Below are 18,667 nucleotides of genomic sequence, written 5' to 3' on the forward strand. Positions count from 1 at the left end.
GGGCTGGAAGCATAAGGTAGAGGCTAGATACAGATATTCTTCCTTTTCCAGTGTGAGTGAAGCTGGGAGCATGTTTATGGCCCATATGCTTGCCCTAATTAATTTCCTCCCCTCACTGGAAGAGCTGGCACTGAAGTCGAATGCTTCTCTTGCTCAAAATTCCAGTGTCCCTGCATCTTTCTGAAACGTGACTTCTAACAAGTCTCTGGCCTGGAAAATAAGGGCTGTTTTTACACGTCAATTTTCATTTAAGTACCACTAATTATAATAGACATAATCTGATTTAGAAGAGAGCAGCAATGATTTTTTTGGTTGGTTTGTTTTTGTTTCATCAATGAAGATGGAAGTAATTTTGGGTTGATTTAAAGCTATTACAAAGATACAACAGCTTGTCTATAGGTCGGTCCTTACATGCATGTAAAAATTACATTAGAGGAACATATCTTGCTTCCTTTCCCAGCCATCTCCCATTGTAACAAATATGATATCAAAATGGGCTGCTGCACTCTTTCCACTCAAAAGTGTGCACCTTTTAGCATAAATCTGTGAGCATGCAGTTTCATTTCAATTGAAATGACTGGTGAAACATGGTGTTTCCCTTTGCAAAGTTGAGATAGATTGTTTAAACCTCCAGTTGCTACAAATCTGCAGAGTGGCTGCTGATCTACAGCAGCTGAGATTCTGGTTTGCTGTTTCTTTTTCCTACACAACAACTGTCCAAACGGAGAACAAGGTTTACCTGGTCGAATTGCTGAGACTGGTAGTATCCGATGACCGATGAATTTCCCTCCTTCTTCATACACTGCTAGCCTCAAACATGCCAGGGAAGGCAAAACGACCTAGAAGGCAATATTGCTGTGTGATTAACTTTCTGCTCTGAATGAAACAGCTCCTTTCATAGGCAATATAGCAGAGAAAGTTCAGCCTAGCAGACAGTAACAACTACACATCCATAGGAAGGTCTTACCATAAAGGAGGTCAGGGTGGGTGCAGCTGCATGTCAAGATAACCCTCACAGAAACATTTTTCAGTCATGAAACACTCATAGTATGTTGAACCCTGCAGTTTGACCCTCTGTTTTCAATGTGACACAAGGGATCACATCAGCTCAACTTCAAGCCCCCGTGAACACCGATTTCTGATCATTACTCACAGTCCTACATGGTTTTTTCCTTTGTGCCAATGGGATTACTTCCTGACTAAGAAAAGCCACTGACAGGCAGATTAGTGTTTGAAAACTCAACAAGGAACTCAACCTGCTTTGCAGAGTATGAATGTATGAATGACATGAACCGTGTCAACCCCAGTAGAATGTGCTGCAGCATACTCACTGGCTAGGCTAAAAGGATTTAATTGGGCAGGATGTTCACAAGCATTGGATGCTTCCATGGCACCACATAAGAAAGAAGTCCAAACAGTGAAAAAACACCCAAGAAACTGGAAAAGATGATTAAATTACTTTACTAATATAGGGATCTTTAATATTACTTTAAAAGACGTGTAGTATAATTAATCTAATTTTCTTACTTACTGCAGATATACATACAAATACAGGTATTTCTAACCTGGGCACAGATATGCGTTATTTCAGCACATATGCCAAAATTTATCTAGACCATGAAAGGAAAAAGGAAAAAGAAACAAGAAACAAAAAAGCACCAATCCAAACCTAAGAGCTTCTCTATTTTCAACATCACTAAAAATAGCACTCTATGCTGCTCTGAGCACAGAGGCAGTCAGGCATGATCGTTAACTAAATAGAGAAATGAAGTACACTAATTAGAAGTTCATTACAGAAGAAAAATGCCAGCGATGTTTCCAAACTTAAGCTTGGGCAGGCTGCCAAAGGAAAGTCATTCAGAAGGCCAAATATTCAGGGAAAAGGGCTGCACTCCCTGGAAAGCAGGGCTGGCAGTACTGATTGTGTAAACACCTCTGTGAGCTATCTTTGCTGAAGGAAATATAACATACATTGGTTTACAAACACCTGGAGTCAGGATCCACTCAACCACAGGGCCCAATAAGCAAAAGCCAGAGACCCTATTAAAAAACTGGCTGGGAGTGTATTGAGAAGCACAGCAAGAAATTCACACTGCACAACCCTCAAACATGCTCAGTATTTTCTTCTCCCTCAAAGAACTGACTCTGGGTAATATTGTTCAAATTGCACAAGTAACTCAGGAGCCTATGTCTCACTTCAAGTGGATGGGATTTATGTTGTCTCATCTCATCTATAGCACAATGGAGCACTAAGGAGAGATAACAGATTGCTTTTGATGTGCTAGCTCGGACAGCCAGGCTGTTATTCACATCCTCCTGCTCACAGGATACCAGGAGGGCTGTTCAGGCAAGGCAAAACACCACGGTAATTCAGCTGAACTGCTGCTGGGAGCTGTGCTTGCTCATCGAGTGGCACTGCACTGTGCCATGCAGATGAGCCTATCGACGTCTCACTGATTCCAGCTGCGTCAGTGAAACAATCAAGATGACTTTAAACTCATTAACATCATTAGGAGCTGGCACAACTACATTAGCAAAATTACACCCTCTGTGGTTAACAATAAACAGTTTAAGAAATATCTACTCAAAATCTCTTCTTTCTAGCAAATGCAAAGTTTCAGCAAACCAGAACATTATGCTACCGGACAGTGATAAATCAAGCATGAGGCACTTTTGGGAGCAAGTGTTACACTGACCTTCTTAAACACTATGGTTTCTTCTTCCCAGACAGGATTAACTGCATTGCCTTGAGAGGTCTTGGTCTTCAATGCTTTTCTTCTTGTATCAACAGGTAGGCCAAACATATCCACTTCTACATAGGTACCCACTTTTTTATCAGAAAGAAACTGACCTGAAATGATCTAAAACCAAAACAAAGGAGGATCACTAGAGACCGCTTGGAGGATTAGGAAATGAGTAGCTGAAATACAGGTGGAGAACTCTCATTAATGATCAGATAGTATGCATTTAAGATAAAACCAAGACAAAGCCAAAACCACATGAAACAAACCCCACTACTGTTTAATACTGTAGACACAGAAAAACAAGTTATGAAGCCTGGTTTCCTGTGACCCTGTGGTCCTGAATTCCCCTATGAATGATAATGTGGCTGAGATCATGCTGCTGCCCTTCCCTCAGCAGGAATACTCATTTGGATCTCCTCCTCAATCCAGCTGCCCATTTCCACAACACAGTAGCTTCAAGAGCTCTGATTTCTATTCCAGTTTCAACAACAGGTTCAAAACCTGATGGAAGAAAAAAGGCACAAGCATGCTTTTGACAGCAAGGGAAAAAATAAGCTAAAAAGTTGGTATTCTAATAAGGTTTGCCTAAAGCAACCCTTAATCTGTTCTCAGCTGTACCTCGTGTGGGCACTGACATTGTAACCAACAGACTCAGCAAGTAGGTGACTTCTGAGAGCTGCTTCATGACTCCTGGATGCTCCTTCCTGTTAAAAATGCTGTGCATCTCCCTAATAGCTCTTGAATGACTTCCACCTCCATTTACTAAAATTGCAGGAGAAAGTGCCTCTAAACCCCAGCAGGAACTGAAAGCTTCCATGATTACAGGTCACCGTTAAAGGTCATTCCCACACAGGCATCTTTTTTTAGCCACTCATTGGTAAAATCAGAGTATTACCTTATTTATATCCCTCCCAGCACTGCTCTGCTACACTTGTGTCTGCAGCCTGAGAGGAAATACTTGTTTTCTCTCAGTGAAAACAGGAGGATATTTTGCAGGTGGATTCTATAATACAGGTGCTGTTCTAAGGGAGAAGTCCATTAAAGGAATAACAGGATTTCAGAAAGTTTATGTTTTTAATACTAGAGCTATACCAAGTATAAATGAATGGTCCTGTCATAGCCAACGCAACCTCTCCCTCTAAACATTCAGACAAAGAGTTCTCAATCTGAGAGGTCCTTAAAAAGGAGCAAAGAAAAGCAGCTTGGCAATGAATTGCAGCTGGCATTTATGGTTCCACAGTTCTGCTGGAGAACTTAATAGGGAACCAGAAAGTGTATTTGTACTAAACAAGGTAGTGTTCTATTCCAGTCCAACCTACCGCTTTGTAACAGCAGGTTTTAAATTCAGCCCTTTGCTACTAAAACCACAGCCAAACTACTCTTAAATCCATTGACTTCCCAATTATGTCTATGGAAAAGAAGATATGCAATAAAAATACATTTATTTATCCTTCAATATGTAATGTGAGGCAGAGTTTAAAAAGGAAATGTCACTCCATGAAATGAAATGCATCTTATTCTCTTGACTTAGTACAGTTATTTGCTAGGGCATTGCACAACAGGAATACATGTATGCTGTGACGCTATAATGAGAGCATTTTCACCAGCTGCATACATACCTTGACAGACAAGGTGTTAGCTACTATTCCATCCACTATACTTTCAGTAAATGGATCAAAGTGTTTGTCTGGTCTTCTCATGAATTCTGGCTTTAACCTGTAGCCACTTTTGCCATTGTACTCATACATTCCCATGTTTATTTGCATAGACAAATCTAGGTGTTAAAAACATTGATAACAATTATGTTCTGAATAGATAATTTTAAAAAACAATGAGATAATAACAATTACTGTAATTTCAAACTGACTGGAATGTAAAGAGCTATATGTCTGTTGCTTAAAGGCTTCAGATGTGTTTGTGGCCATCCTCTTCCATTCTTTAGACACAAAAAGGCATCTTTAAGATATCTTTCAGAGCCTACTCAATAGAAAACGCTTTCACAATTTAAAAGAAGCCTTAACACTGAGGTGTTGAGTCCCTCAGTGTTGTACTGATTGTGCTGTTGTACCCAACCCAGCAGAGTAGTTATGCTTCAAACCCCTTCTAACATCAGACACTGGGTGCCTGATACTTGACTGAAACTGGCCCAAAAGGGTTTTTATCACTCTGCAGACTCCCAGCCTGTGTGGGGTTTTGCTTTCAAAGTTGTACATGGGCACAACTGGACAGGAAAAAGTGAATGATACCACGGTACCATGTGCCCAGAGGCAGCACATGGTGAGGATATGTCCTGGAATGCAGCAGATGGAAATATTTTTATGTTTCAGAACAGACATAGCCTTGGACAACACCACATTCCATTTAGGAAAGGACTTGTGCACCTAGGGGACAAATGTCTTTGTTTCTTAAAAACTCACTCTTAAAGTGGAATTTTCTATTTAAGGCCCTTATGTCTTGAAGTAATGAGATTTTCAGGGGTCAGGAAAAAAATCCCTGCCAGATCTGAGATGCTGCTCAATGGTAACCACTTACAAATGATGACAACGTGGAGGGTATTATATATGCATATTATACTAATTACAACGTGGTAGTTATGAATATACCTAGTTAAAAAGAAAAAATGGTGGTAAAGATGTGAATTAACAGCTCTGCAGTATCCTTCAATCACCAAACATCTTTTGATGCATAAAGCCTTTCCTACCTACAAATCAGAAACTGTATCAGAGAAGTGGAAATGTACAAAATGCAGAGACCAGCATAACTTACCTACAGTTTGGAAGTTAAGAGCAACCATTTGGCAGCCAGCGTTCCAGAAGACTTGTGGCATGTAGTTGGAAGAATCTACACGTGTTCCCTTTGGGTAAATTCGGCTTAGCTGCATTTTGTTATATCTAAACGGTGAGTAGTTAAGATATAGTACATGTGACAGAAATCACTTTGCAGAGAGATGCAACTGCAATATTTAAATGCAGGTGTTCTGTACAGAATGGGGGGTCCTTATTGGATTTCAGAAACCATAATGCTTCCAGGGGTCCACAATTTGGCAGGAGGTATGATAAATATGGGGTAATTAAAGGTGCTGTTTGTTCCTGTATAGAGTACTCAAAATAAGCAAGGAAATAGCACAGGTATATCCATAAAAAATCACATTCATGAAAGTCCGTTTATCATTATGGTTATTAATTTGGGATTTTCCTAAGCTTGCATTTATAGAGGCCAATGAGCTGTAAACAGTGCATCTTGCTCTGGACTGCTGAGAGATGCTCAGTTAACAAGTGCTCTTCTGGAATAAGCATTAGAATTGACCCCTACATACAGACAGAAACGATGAGTGTGCACTTCTTATAGCTGAGTCTATAAATCTCAGAGATGAGAACATGCTGCAGGTTATCTGTGGAAGTAGCTTTCCATTAATCTTCACTGAGGCACTATTTTATCTTGACCATTCATTCTTAACTGCAAGCCATGATGAGAGATACTGAGAAACATGAGAAGGTCTGCGCAGGATGGTCTTTAGCTTTTCTTTAAGTTATTTAACCCCTCTCCCATTCCGAATCATGTGAAAAGGGAATTGTGTGGCAATAAAACAGCTCAGTGCTGTTAGAACTAGAGGCACGATGAGAAAGCAAGCTTTCTGATGTGACTTTGCAAGAAACCAAGTCAGCCACACTTGGACAATTTGCTCAGCATAAGTCATACCACCTCATATAGGATGATAAATTTAAATACGAGGTATCAGATCTCCAATATGCAGTTTATTCCCTCTAGTCCCAGCCCACAGCACGAGGACTCATGCCAGCTTTTAAATTAGCTCACCAGACCTCAGGCCAATTAATTCACCTTGGAACACAGTCACATGTACACATTTCATTTGGGTTCCCTATTTCCCCAGCTCCTGTCTCCAAATTTCAATAAAGCCCTGTAACAGATGTCAGATATAGGAAGCAGCTAAGAAAGTCAAGGATACTCCACAAATTCCACAGGAGACTTCGTCAGTTGCTCGAGCCCTTTCGTTTCCACAAAGGAAGACATTTCAAAGCTTTTGTTGCGTTCTGGAAGTTCACAGGGGAAACAAAACCAGTGACACGTTAGAGCATGGAATCATCTGTCATCCACGAGCTGCAAACAGCTGGTTTAGCCTCGGTCCCTGTATCCCATCTACCGCTCACTAGCTCAGTTCACCTTGATCCCAAAGAATTTACATGCAGATTTGTTTGCTGGCAGCAGTAAGCTTACTCTGCACATACTCGGGAGCCTTATCTGAACTCAGATTAGCATTGCCCAAATTAAGGGCATTGGTACTGCCTGAGATTGCTGCTGTGCCAGCTGCAGGCAACCAAGTATCAGTGCACAGGCAGGGATCTCTCATATTTGCTTGCAAAATACCACGCTGATATAGTTGAGAGGTAGAGCCCAAAGCTCACACCTGCGATGCAGAGGTATTGTAGCAGCTTTTGTGGGGAACAGAGAGAGCCCTGCTGGATCTCTGGATTGTCTTTGCAGGCAGATGCAAGGGCTCTGAGCCAATTTGGAGCAATAATAACTAATGACTGTGTCAGATTAAACTAAGCAGTGCTCTAGCTTACAGCCTACAGCAGTTCTCGTTATGTTCAGTATGTCAGGATAAGGTCACATCTGTCTCAAACAGTCATGGAATCACTGCTATCTAATGAAGCCTGAAGGTACACTCCTGTGTCCCAGCTGGTCTTCAGGCCCAGCCACAAATGAATACCTAACTTCTATGACCTTTTTAATTTGGTCAAACTTTCTGGCCTGACAGTGGTGAACTCTCCTCCTAAGTGTACAGCTCAGCAGGGCTAAACATTAATTTGTGTATCATTTGTTCCACATGACTGATACGCATGATGTCTGCACAGCCTGTCACTGCGCCCGTGCAATGTGCTATAGCAGACAGCCTAAGTCAAAACCCTCCTAGCTTCAGTATTTTTTCCTTTACACTTTCACACAGGAGGTAAGGATTCCTGTAAAATAACAGCTTAATCAGCTTGTAGATTGCCTTCAAAGAGCCAAAGCACCGGGAGGTCATATCCATTAGATAGCAGCACTGCTCTCTTTAAAAATAAGGGAAACAGCGCCTGCATTGAAACATGAACTCTCCAGCCTCACCACTTCATTGAAAGCAAACAATAAGGAAGAGAAAGGCTTGCCCTTATCCAGTTTTAAAAGTAATTGTGCTGCAGTATTCCCGTCCCAGCCAGGAGGACAGCCTGGCCAGCTCCCTGAAGTCAAACTGCGAAGCTGCAGGAGAGGGGTAAAAGTGAACAAAAGCACTTGTCTTGCAGAGAGAAACAGGACAGAAACAGGTGGGCACTCTCCTTACAGGAAGCCAAAAAGGAAGCAGTGGATCCAAAGAAATAAGGAGCAAGATTGCTTGGGCCAATGTGAGAGGAAAATGTGCTGGCAGCCTGTGAGCTACAAACTATTCTCAGTGTATGTTGAAGAGTCAGAGGATGACTCTGGTGTTCCAAAAGTGACTATCTCCCTCTAGGAGAGGTGGGACTCTGACTTTATTACAGTCCCTATTTCTAAACAGCAACCATTATGCTACTGCCATTATTCATAGCTGTTACCTCCTAATGGCAAAAGATTCCTGCCATTCCCTAGAGGCTGCACTCCTACCACTCCTCTTCCTTTCCAACACGCAATATCCTCTTTTTCTCCAGACTCTGTTCCAGGCAGCTAACCTCTATCTCTGCTCTTTATAAAGGCATTGAGATTGTTCTTATTCCATCCTTCCCCCTTACTAATGGAACAGCACTAGCAACACACATACAAAGTGGTTTTTTATATGGTGATGCTCGAATTTGTTGTAGTAATATCCTGTATCTCTCAGCCTTATCTTAAAGTAGAGCATCTGTAGGAAAACAGAGCTGGGAGCTGTTAAATGATTCAGTTACTAAATGTCCAGGGCTTAACCAAAGTCCTAATTAAAACAGGAACAATTATTTCCGTGTAGTACATGGAGAGGATTAAGAAACCTGCCCTTTGAAGAACAGACTGTGCAGGAGAGGCATTTCTCTCTCATCATACATTACATTGTGCTGCCTTATCAGGAGGAAGTCACTATGGAGCGCATGAACATCTCATTGAAGAACTGTCTGAAATACTTGGAAAAATACAGTTACAGATATTTGTTGTGAGAGATAGAACGTATCTGGTGAGGGCAACCAGGGGACTGGTACAGACCCACTGCTATTCAATATTTTGGTCAACAAGTTGGATGCAAGGCCAGAAAATACACCTTAATAATGTGCGAATGACAGAAGCAGTGAGGTTCCATTATCACTGTGGAGGCCAGGATCACAAAGAAAACCAAATTCTGAATTAGACAATAAAAATGCTGTAATATTGAACCCATGAAACACCCTTCTTTATTCAGCTCATCTTTGCTGAATTTAATGAAGATCCAGCAGTGAGGCCAGGCCAGGACTATGACCAGGAACCACCAGTCATGTTATCAACCGCACTGCCAGCAACATTTACCCATAGGACCCAAAGAACCAGCCATATTTATCACATAATGATTTTTTGACATAAAATCCAGAAATATGAATTCCTGAACATTATGGGTTCACTGAAACAGCGAGCAAAGGTCACAGCAAGACTTAGGATAAAAACTGTGGACATCAGTTCTTTCATACAGACAAAACTCAGAAAGGCATGTGAGCAGAAGAAAGCTACACAAGACAATTTCCTAACAGCTGCATCAACTTGTCCTGCTAGGATTCACATGGCTTCCTTTCCAGAAGGAATATCCCCTTCCCACTGCATTCATGTAGCTCTCATTAGAACTAGAGGAGATTATAAACATCCAAAGGGACACTACTATAGGCATCGTCTCTGCATCGTCTCTGCATGACTTTGTGAATGCTTGTGTGTATGCCTGTACAAATACCCACATACAAATGAACATGTAGATAGCTTCTTATATGTTTTATTATTCATCAAGAGCAAATGTGAAATCCTGTATACAGATAGGGACTGAGCACCAAATACCTGTCCTCTGCCAAGGCCTCCACAAACCCATATTAAAATGCTATACACTTCTTTAACTGAAAAGCACTAAGAGCATATTGAAACCTGTCAAAACAAAGTGAAAAAGGGCATGCGAACAGCAGGGGGTTCTGCACCAAGAAAAGAAAAGATGCTGCAGTGTTTACTGAGGATGCCACTGAGTGCATTCCTAGCAAGGCATCTTCGGTAAAAGCCAGCAGGGGGTGAAATGATGGCAGAGAGGCAGGAAAGAGTAAATCTGCACACGGGGAAGGGCAGACTCTGCTTATCCTTAATCCTCTGTAAGCAGAGGCAAAATAAGCAGCGGTTGCTTGATCTGCAGGAATATGTATGATCACTTTCTCTAACTGCTTAAGTCATGGACAACAATATAAGAGCACAGTTTAAAAGATGTCTTCGAAATGGCGGCATGTTTATACTGCTGAAAGTTGATATTTAGACTAATACAGGTTTCAAAATGAATATGGGTTTATTTGGCTGAATACCAGGGAAAATTTTGTGTCTGTGTGCCTGTATCTAACTCACAGGGAGCCAAGCAGCATTCCTTCACAACCTTCTTCCGAAGACTTCCTAGGTAATTTTCAGTATAAGATGCTGCTCATGCTTAGCTTACTTACTTTTTGATACTTCAAATGACTCAAACTTCACAGGCTGAATGTAGTTCACCAGGTTAGACATCTCTTCAGTGGCCATAGCCTCGCTTCCAGCAGTACCCTAGGGCAGAGAAGGGAAAATGTTGCAGTTTTGATCACTTCACGGTGGCCAGAGGCCACAAATACCAATGCCCAGTTTTCTATCAACCATGATACTCCTCATTCATCTCTGCTTAGTGAAGCCAATGCCTCACACAGGCAGCTTCACACAGTAAAGAAGAAAATTTGCTATAAAATCTAAATGTTTAATTAAACTGCTGTTAATTACATTCTTTTTATGTGGCTCCTAAGGAAGGGACTGAACTACCTTTACATTTGTGTAGAGCTGAGCACATCTATCAGTACTGTTGGATAAATAACAAACACAGCTCTAAGGTTTTGATGTCAAGATTTCCTTACAACAAATGCTAGGTACCCCACGAGCAGGTGTCCAAAACAGCTCCGCTGTGGTGCTATTAATTCTTATTCATGATGAATAAGATGAAATATAAATAACCAAAGCAAAGATGTGCTTCCAAATCGATTAACAACCAACTTGAGAAAAGTTCGTGGTGTGTTTCCCTGTGCTCTGCCTCCCTTTCTCCACTAGATGGTAGTCCCACTCCTGGTAGCACAAGCCAACCCACGACTACTGGAACCGAGCCATCACTGTAAGCCGTATCTACACCCTTACTTCATCCATCGACGACTTTTTACAATCATCATCATAGTCATCATCATCATCGCTCTCAATATCTGCTTCACCTGAAAAGTTTTAAGAGAAGAAAATTACTGGAAGCAATGGTTATAATTACCAAAAATAAACTGAAGAAAGATGTGCAAGTAGAACTGCTTAAAGGAGGGGACATTAAACATATGGTTTTTGACACACCACAGATTGAACACACTGTCTCAAGGGATCCATCCATCTTCAGCACTGATAAGTTCTTACTGCCCCACCAAAACTCTTCCTCTGCAGCTGCTGGATGCTCAGTGTTTGGAAATCATGGGGTAGGTATCAGCACTGAGAAGAGAGCATTGTGGGGTGTGCAGTGTATGGGTATGGTATCAGAAACTACTCTGAAGAGATGTTTCCGTGCTTGGAACACAGCCCTGGGGTTTGGGAGGTGCGACTTCAAACTCCCTCCCTGCTGCAGGATCCCTCCAGGACCTCCACGAATACCTCACCCGCTCCGGGAAGCCCACACAGCATGAATGGGGTGAAGAAATCACGCCTGGAAACTGATGAGATTCTCATGTGCTGTGGTGTCAAGGGCTGTGCAGCGGAACCCATCTGTTCTGAACACATCGCAAGCCATGGGCTGAGGTAGTGCAGCTGGGAGGATCTGGCACAGGAGCCCAACTGCAATAGCTCGACTTCAATTACCTCCACAGGCTGCCTCGGTGTGCCTTACGTTCAGGACCCCGATGGCATAGCTCAAATACACCGGCTGAGGGCAGTGCAAATCAAGTAATGTGAGGAAGATGCATGAGGCTCATCCTTTCCTTGAAAACGTACTGGTAGAGTAAACGGGACCAAATGAAACACCTTTTATACCTTGCTCCCCACTGCGGTGTTCTCATCCAATTATTATGGGCAAGACACAGATTCTTTATTGTTAATTAACAAATGCCTCCCCTGACCTCCAAAGTGTTTTCATTTGGTTCCACCAGCAATTAAACCATGAAGGAATACAGCAAGCTCATCCTTCGCTTTCATGACTCCTCCTGTGGGTCTGGCTGTCATAAAGTCTACACTGTGCATCCTAGGAAGAGTCTGGAAAAGAAGGTTTAACTTACACTGCAGTCCCTTATCCACACCTGTAAGGTTGACAACTCTCCCTAAGGATCTTCCTCCACAAACCTTCCGGCTTTCTTCAGCAGTGCCACTTTTCTTTTGGCAGCACTAATCCCTGTGCAGCATTCCCAAACTCTCCAGAGACTGGTAATTCAGTCTCAGCTCCTCCTGTCAATTTAGAATTTAATCCAAAGCCCACTGAGTCAATAAAGAAACTCCTCTTTGTTCCAGAAGGCCTTTGAATCATGCCCAGCAGGCCCCCTCTGAACACAGAGAGCACATATGAGTGTGCCTTTCACAACCAAATGATGACTACCCAGGCTCTGTTTCCTTCCAGATGCAGATGTTGAAATGTCAGCCTTTTATTCATGAACACATTTCTTCCTGAACATTTCATTGAAGAAAATAACACGATTGCTCAACAGGCTCAAGGGATGGCTCAGGGAATCTCAACACATTGCAAAAAGCCAGCTGAGCTCTCATAGGGTTTGCAGTGACAATCTTTGGATGGGAAGCTCTCAATTGATTTGACCAGGCTGGCAAAACAACGCTTTGCACAGTCCATGGAATGAGGGATGCGGGCAGATTTCAGCCAACTTGCACTGCTGAGGTACCAGGTAGATGATAGCTTGCTCTTGCGAGAAGTGCCCAGGGAGGGAAGTACATCACAGGAAAACTCCCAAGGAGATCAGATCTCATTTTCAAGTTCTGCATCAGACAGCAAAACCAGCACAAATAATACACAGGATTGCAAACAGAACAAGAACTAGTATGTGTTTTAGAAAGCATGACTACATCTGCGTTGCCTTTCCCCCAGCAGCATGGTCCTACCCTCGAACTGAACCGTCTTTTCCTGTTACGCTGCTGGGACACAAAGTCAGAGCAAATCTTGGCCAGACTGAGATACCTTGTACTGTGGATGCCTTCGTGCTCACCCCCCTACAGAGGTGGTGGGATCAGGCCCATGTCATCACTCCTGTCCCTTCCCAGGAGGGCACAGACACTGTGGATCATAAATGCACGTGCGCTGGCACATGCAGCTGTGCTGCAGGTCAGTTCCAGTATGATGTGTGAGCTTGTCCAAGGGGCAATTAGCTGTAATGGCATAATTACTATTTGCATGTAGATGGGACTACAAACCCAGGCCAGGCCAGGGCTTCTCCATGCTATGTGGCATACAAATACAGTGAAAACAGACAGCCCTGCTCCAAGGGCTTGCCCTCCAAGTATGAGAAAAGAGCTTGCCCATAGACAAAGGCAGACAGAAGAGTATCAAGATACAAAAAGATGTTGCTCCCTAGCACAGTAGGTAAGTTAGATTCTGTCAACTGCTTACAGGCAGAAGAGCCCAGGAAACTACTCAGCAGAGTAATAGGGCAGTTTCAAGGATGCTTTCAAGGCACTGCCCCTACTGAGTGAGGCAGCCTGGGGAAGGCAGAAAACTGCTCGTTGCGTAATGTAACAAGTGTACAAAGGAGGCTGAATCCCAGCTGACAGGTAAAGAGATCCAAAACTGTAATACTGAATGGAAGATGATTAGCAGAGAGCTGGGAATGACAAGCCAAATCCCTATCACCAAGGGTTGAGGAAGCAGAGTGCTAAATATTATCCATTCTCACCATGCCTCAGCAGCGTGACACATATTGAGAGCCTAATAAAACGAAAGGTTACCCATTGCTTGAAATGCAGAGGAATCTCGTAATCTGCTTTCTCAGACCCCTTTAAAGCAACAGCCAGAATGGATTATAAATGTGGTACTTGCTGGTGCAGCTTGTTAGCTTGATAATGCTTAAGCGGCCACCAGCACCTTCTGGGTTTTTTCCCCACAGGCTGTGCAGCAAAAATGAACTTTATTCAGTTTCCTTTTGCTTTGTACCAGTGGACCACAGCCTCTGCTGGCAGGCAGCAGCAACGTACCAATGCATTTGCATACACGGAGGCTCAAACCTTTAACCCAGTTTTCTGTTTAGTCATTGTGAAATGATGGAGCCAATTCTACCCCGTCTCTCTCATTGTCTCCCCATGACTCTTTCCTTGCAGCACCCACTGCTCTGAGGAAAACATCATTCTATGAGTGAGAAATGAACAATTTGCTCAAAAACTTAAATACTGTTCAGTTGATGAATTTTGGCTACTTGCTGTTTAGGCCTACAAATGTTAAATGCAGAACTGCCACCGTTCCTTTTGTACTGTGATGTGACTGTTTTGAAAACCTTGCTTATTGACTTCCATTCATTGTGCTAAAGCAGCCAGGTCCAAGATGCTTGTTTACCAAGACTGCAGTCTGTCTCACAAATGTTATCTCAGAATGTCTTTTGCTGCTTTGCAAGCCTTGCTGTACCTTTAGGGAAAGCTTTTTCCACTGACAGGCATAATAGCCTCGTGAAGTTACTTCTTACATCGGTTTCATAGACATCCCTCAAGCCATTCTGCAAAGCTCATTTCAGAACTGGGTTTTTAATTATTGCTACTATATCTCCATCACCTAGCTTTCATATGGCATGTTTTATAAACATAACAAAAGACTGGGTTATTTGGCTTTACATCTAGCCTCGAGCAGTGTAAGACACATTGAAGCTTGCTATCAACTGAAGTAGAGATCTCCCTGTTTTTTTGTACTGCTGTGATAAAACTCATTTGAAATCTCAAGAAGGCTAAATCAGCCCAACTTTCTCCTGGAGATCAGCAGTAATGCTGACAGGAGCTAGACAATAAAATACAGGTTTTTAAATTACATGTTCATCTTTCCAAAGGTAAAGATTATATTAAGGTTGGAGTATCGAAACATTTCATGTAAAGAAATGTGGAGAATTAGGTTTCCTCTAGTGAATCTTTAATTGCATTACTCCTGCCATGCTGCAGAAATAAACTGGTACTGAGTATAATGCTTGCACTGCTCCAACAAGAAACTGGTACTGGGTATAAAGGAGCATAATCTTGCCCTGCTCCAGCATTACTGTTGCTGGTGTTGAGAAGTACATAAAGAATGAGGCAGTGAAATGAAGGGTGTCATGGTGACTGTTGAGCACTGCCAATGGAACCGCGCTCTTCACTAGGTCTTGCCACAGTGGTCTTATCAAATGGTGAACAATTCTATATATGCATTTTTAAATGCTCACAGACAGAAATGTGGAACCTGATTCGCAGACAAGCTGCGTGCTCAGAGCTGTAAAGCTGTAGCTGAAGTCTCTGGGTTGTGCTCTGAATACTTAAAGTACTCTTGAAAGCTCAGATCCTGGATGCTCCTTGTTGGTCACCCCTAAACTGTTCTTAAGCTCCCTCAGACTCTGCTGTCCTTAAATTAAATTGGTTGAATATTACTTCACTCCCCACAGTTATTGTTGAGATAAATTCACTGCTATTACTCAAGGTTCATATGCAGCCTGGATATCCCCATGGAAATTCACTGCAAGATGAGGATGCTGCATTTATCTAGGATCAAACATTGAATGACAGAGAAAGAAAACATATTGACTAACTGCATTCTCCAAAAGAGGCATAGGTCCTGACGGAGAAACAATGGCCAAACGAAGGATTACCAGTAATGCATTTTGGCAGTCACACACAAACCAAGGGACCACATCAATTTTGCAATCTCAGTTCTAGCCTTTTCTAATTTGTAAGTGTTCATCTTCATAATCTACAGTTGACAGAGGTTGTTCTATAGATAATAGAGACATAATATTCACAGTTAATTTGCCACATTACAAATCCTACTATGGGACTGACCCCCCACCTTGCATTATCATCATCTAGATTCATAGACCAGGTCTTTTCCTAGGCATGCTCATAGAGATCCTGAAGAACAAAGCTGTCCGCTTCTCTGCAGAGCAGGCACTCAGAAAGCAAAGACATACACTTTGCCACTGGGTTCTCACTGTGTGCTGGTAACAGAAATGTAGAGTTACGAACTCAGGGTTGATTTCAAGTGTTGGAAAGGAGTCAGTTGGCATCACACACTTCTTTTTCTGTTGCTTGGGATTTGACTAAAGCAAATCAAAGAAACAGCATTAAATCACTGTTGACACCAGGATGAATCTTCCTTTGAAATGCAAGGCCTGCTCCAAAGCATGCCCTTTTCAAAGTTTCTTAACACAATAGCTGAAAACTCTCTCTTTGCTTCTAATAGGATAAACAATGTTATCCACAAATACAGCAGGATTTTTTTAGCTGTGATTCAGCTGGAGGCAAAGTGCCAGCACGAAACTTCCAGCTTAATTAATCAGAAAAAATTACAAACAATGGAAAAAAGGACTTTTTTTAATGGCAAATGGTAATGAACTTATATTCTAGTAGAGCTTCCAATTTGCTTTAGAAATATTCTCCGCTACTGGGGCATAAATGTGTATGCTTCCAGCAATCCAATGTTTTAGTCTTAATAGCAAGAAGAAATTCTAGTACATGGAACAGACCCTGGGCTATGCATCAGGATATACAGATTTTGCTGTCTGTCCAGCTGCTCATCTGCTCCTGTGGTTCAGAGCAAACCCTTTATCTTTTTTCTCTGCACTTCTCTTTGTCTCTTCTAGTTAGGTTTTAAGCTCTTCAGGACAAAGAGCATCTCTGACTAATTTTGGCATACCAACACTCACAATAGTTCCCTGCCGATCCCATAGGTGTTACCAGAACATATGCATTAAATTTCACTAACTTTTTTGTTTCATTTCTGATTTTAAAGATTTTGCTAATAATCTTAATGTAATAGCCTGCCTTCCACTGGCTCCATTCCCTACAATTCCTGATGGTAACAGTATTTATTTGCAGTATTATTTTTGCCTGTTTCCATCTCTGGAACAGAAGAACATCTTACTGCACTTTGCACAGAGATCTGTAACATCTTCCCAACTAATGCACGACAACAGCAGGTTGAGCCTTGCCTGCCTGAGGAACAGATATCTCATTCAGCTACCCTAAAGCTTAAGACACTGCAGAACCACTACAGATCTCCTGAGCAAGGGGTTTAATCTGAAAGGGCACCAAATGGTAGGCATATCTCAGAGGTAACAGGAAAAAGAAAACATGCCTGTTTGGTATTGGGCTTGGGCATACAGAAAAGGCACCCAAGGGTGAAGGAGCTGGCAGATTGCTCTGCTTCCTAAGCAGCACAGACAAATGTTAGTACACATCACTGAGCTTCAGGCCACTCTGTAAGTTATTCCTCAGCCAAAAACCCTCACAGACTCCAGGGTCAATGACACTCAGCATTGTTTCCTACTGAGTGTGGCCCACGGTGGTGTACCTTTACCTTGCTAGAGCAATGTAAGTGGATGGAATTATATCTGTAATTGAGCGTTTGTGTTCTAGGGAGAAATACATGTGTGGGTCAAATTCATACCTGCTCCAGGGGAGGAAGGTTCAAACATACTGGATGTATCACTGCATGTGTTGGAAGCTTGCTCCGAGAGCTTCTTTTTTGCACTTCCATCTGCAGACTTGTGTGACTTCTTTTTATTCTTCACCAGAATTTTGTACATTAAATCCATTGGACTTGGAAGAGGAACCCCAGATTCAAGCTTGCAGAAGAAGGAAAAGAAATTGGTTACAACAACAACAACAAAAGAAAAGGGCTCATGGCAGTTTCTTAGGGCCCACATGGTACAAGATAATTTTGTGATCGCTATAAGCTCTGTTCAAACGAAATGTGTTTTGCACAAGAGGTAACCTCAACATTAAACGAAACAGGCTAACTGAGGGCACTCAAGAAGAGAAGACAAATGCTTTATGAAATGTCTGCGGTAATAACCGAAATAAGTATTAGTTCAAATCTGAAAGCCTACATTATAAACCAGCAGCTATGAGAATCAATTGCATTTAGAAGATTATAATTCACTGTATCAGAACAATCTCAGCATCAGAAATAATACTCTTTAAATCACCAACAGCTCATATTGTTTAACCCCCTCCTTTAGACTCTGGTTTGAAAGGCTGTCTATGAAGAACGATACAGGACTGAAACAAATAAAATTCAAGCAGGTATTTGTGAGCTGATAAATACCAAACCACATTACCGGGTATTTTTCCAGTGGATCCATAAGCAATGCATCTCCAAATATTAATCTGCAGTACTCTGCCATTTTGGCCTGTTGTTTAGGGCTGAAGGAAGAAAAGAAATAGACAAATGAGTCCTATTAGTGCTACAGAGTGAAAGCAGCAGTAATGGAATCACAGAATCACAGAATCCCAAGGGTTGGAAGGGACCTCAAAAGATCATCTAGTCATATCTCTACACTAGATATAATTTACTGATCCAGTTGCTGTGAATTTTGTGGAGACCTACATATATCATGTAATAATTCTGATTTCTCTGATAGACCTTAGCAAAAGGATCATACATGAAGTAAAGGCACTAATCAATTGTGTCATAGTGAAACTGAACTTTTAACATTGAGGTCTATTTTCCCATGCAATCAGTAGAAAACTAAAAAAGAGGCTGAGCTGTTACCTTTAGGGAAATAACC

The 18,667-nt window shown here is 41.9% G+C and overlaps 1 protein-coding gene across 4 annotated transcripts in view; it reads right to left on the minus strand.

Moving 5' to 3' along the window:
- The window catches only part of PLCB1 (phospholipase C beta 1), a 400,307-nt gene that overhangs the window by 79,197 nt on the left and 302,443 nt on the right, over window positions 1-18,667 (minus strand). For all 4 annotated transcript variants that reach the window (XM_057423415.1, XM_057423418.1, XM_057423417.1 and 1 more), the window contains 9 exons: window positions 18,218-18,302; window positions 17,545-17,722; window positions 11,106-11,176; window positions 10,397-10,493; window positions 6,712-6,796; window positions 5,511-5,635; window positions 4,364-4,518; window positions 2,697-2,861; window positions 740-839 (listed from right to left, as the gene is read on the minus strand). In XM_057423415.1, coding sequence (XP_057279398.1) covers window positions 740-839; window positions 2,697-2,861; window positions 4,364-4,518; window positions 5,511-5,635; window positions 6,712-6,796; window positions 10,397-10,493; window positions 11,106-11,176; window positions 17,545-17,722; window positions 18,218-18,302 — 1,061 coding nt within the window. The remainder of the gene's footprint in view (window positions 1-739; window positions 840-2,696; window positions 2,862-4,363; window positions 4,519-5,510; window positions 5,636-6,711; window positions 6,797-10,396; window positions 10,494-11,105; window positions 11,177-17,544; window positions 17,723-18,217; window positions 18,303-18,667) is intronic.

This window comes from Pezoporus wallicus, unplaced genomic scaffold, assembly GCF_028554395.1.
Source record: "Pezoporus wallicus isolate ANWC-B61680 ecotype Strahan unplaced genomic scaffold, APGP_CSIRO_Pwel_v1 contig_4191, whole genome shotgun sequence".
NCBI classification, from domain to species: domain Eukaryota; kingdom Metazoa; phylum Chordata; class Aves; order Psittaciformes; family Psittacidae; genus Pezoporus; species Pezoporus wallicus.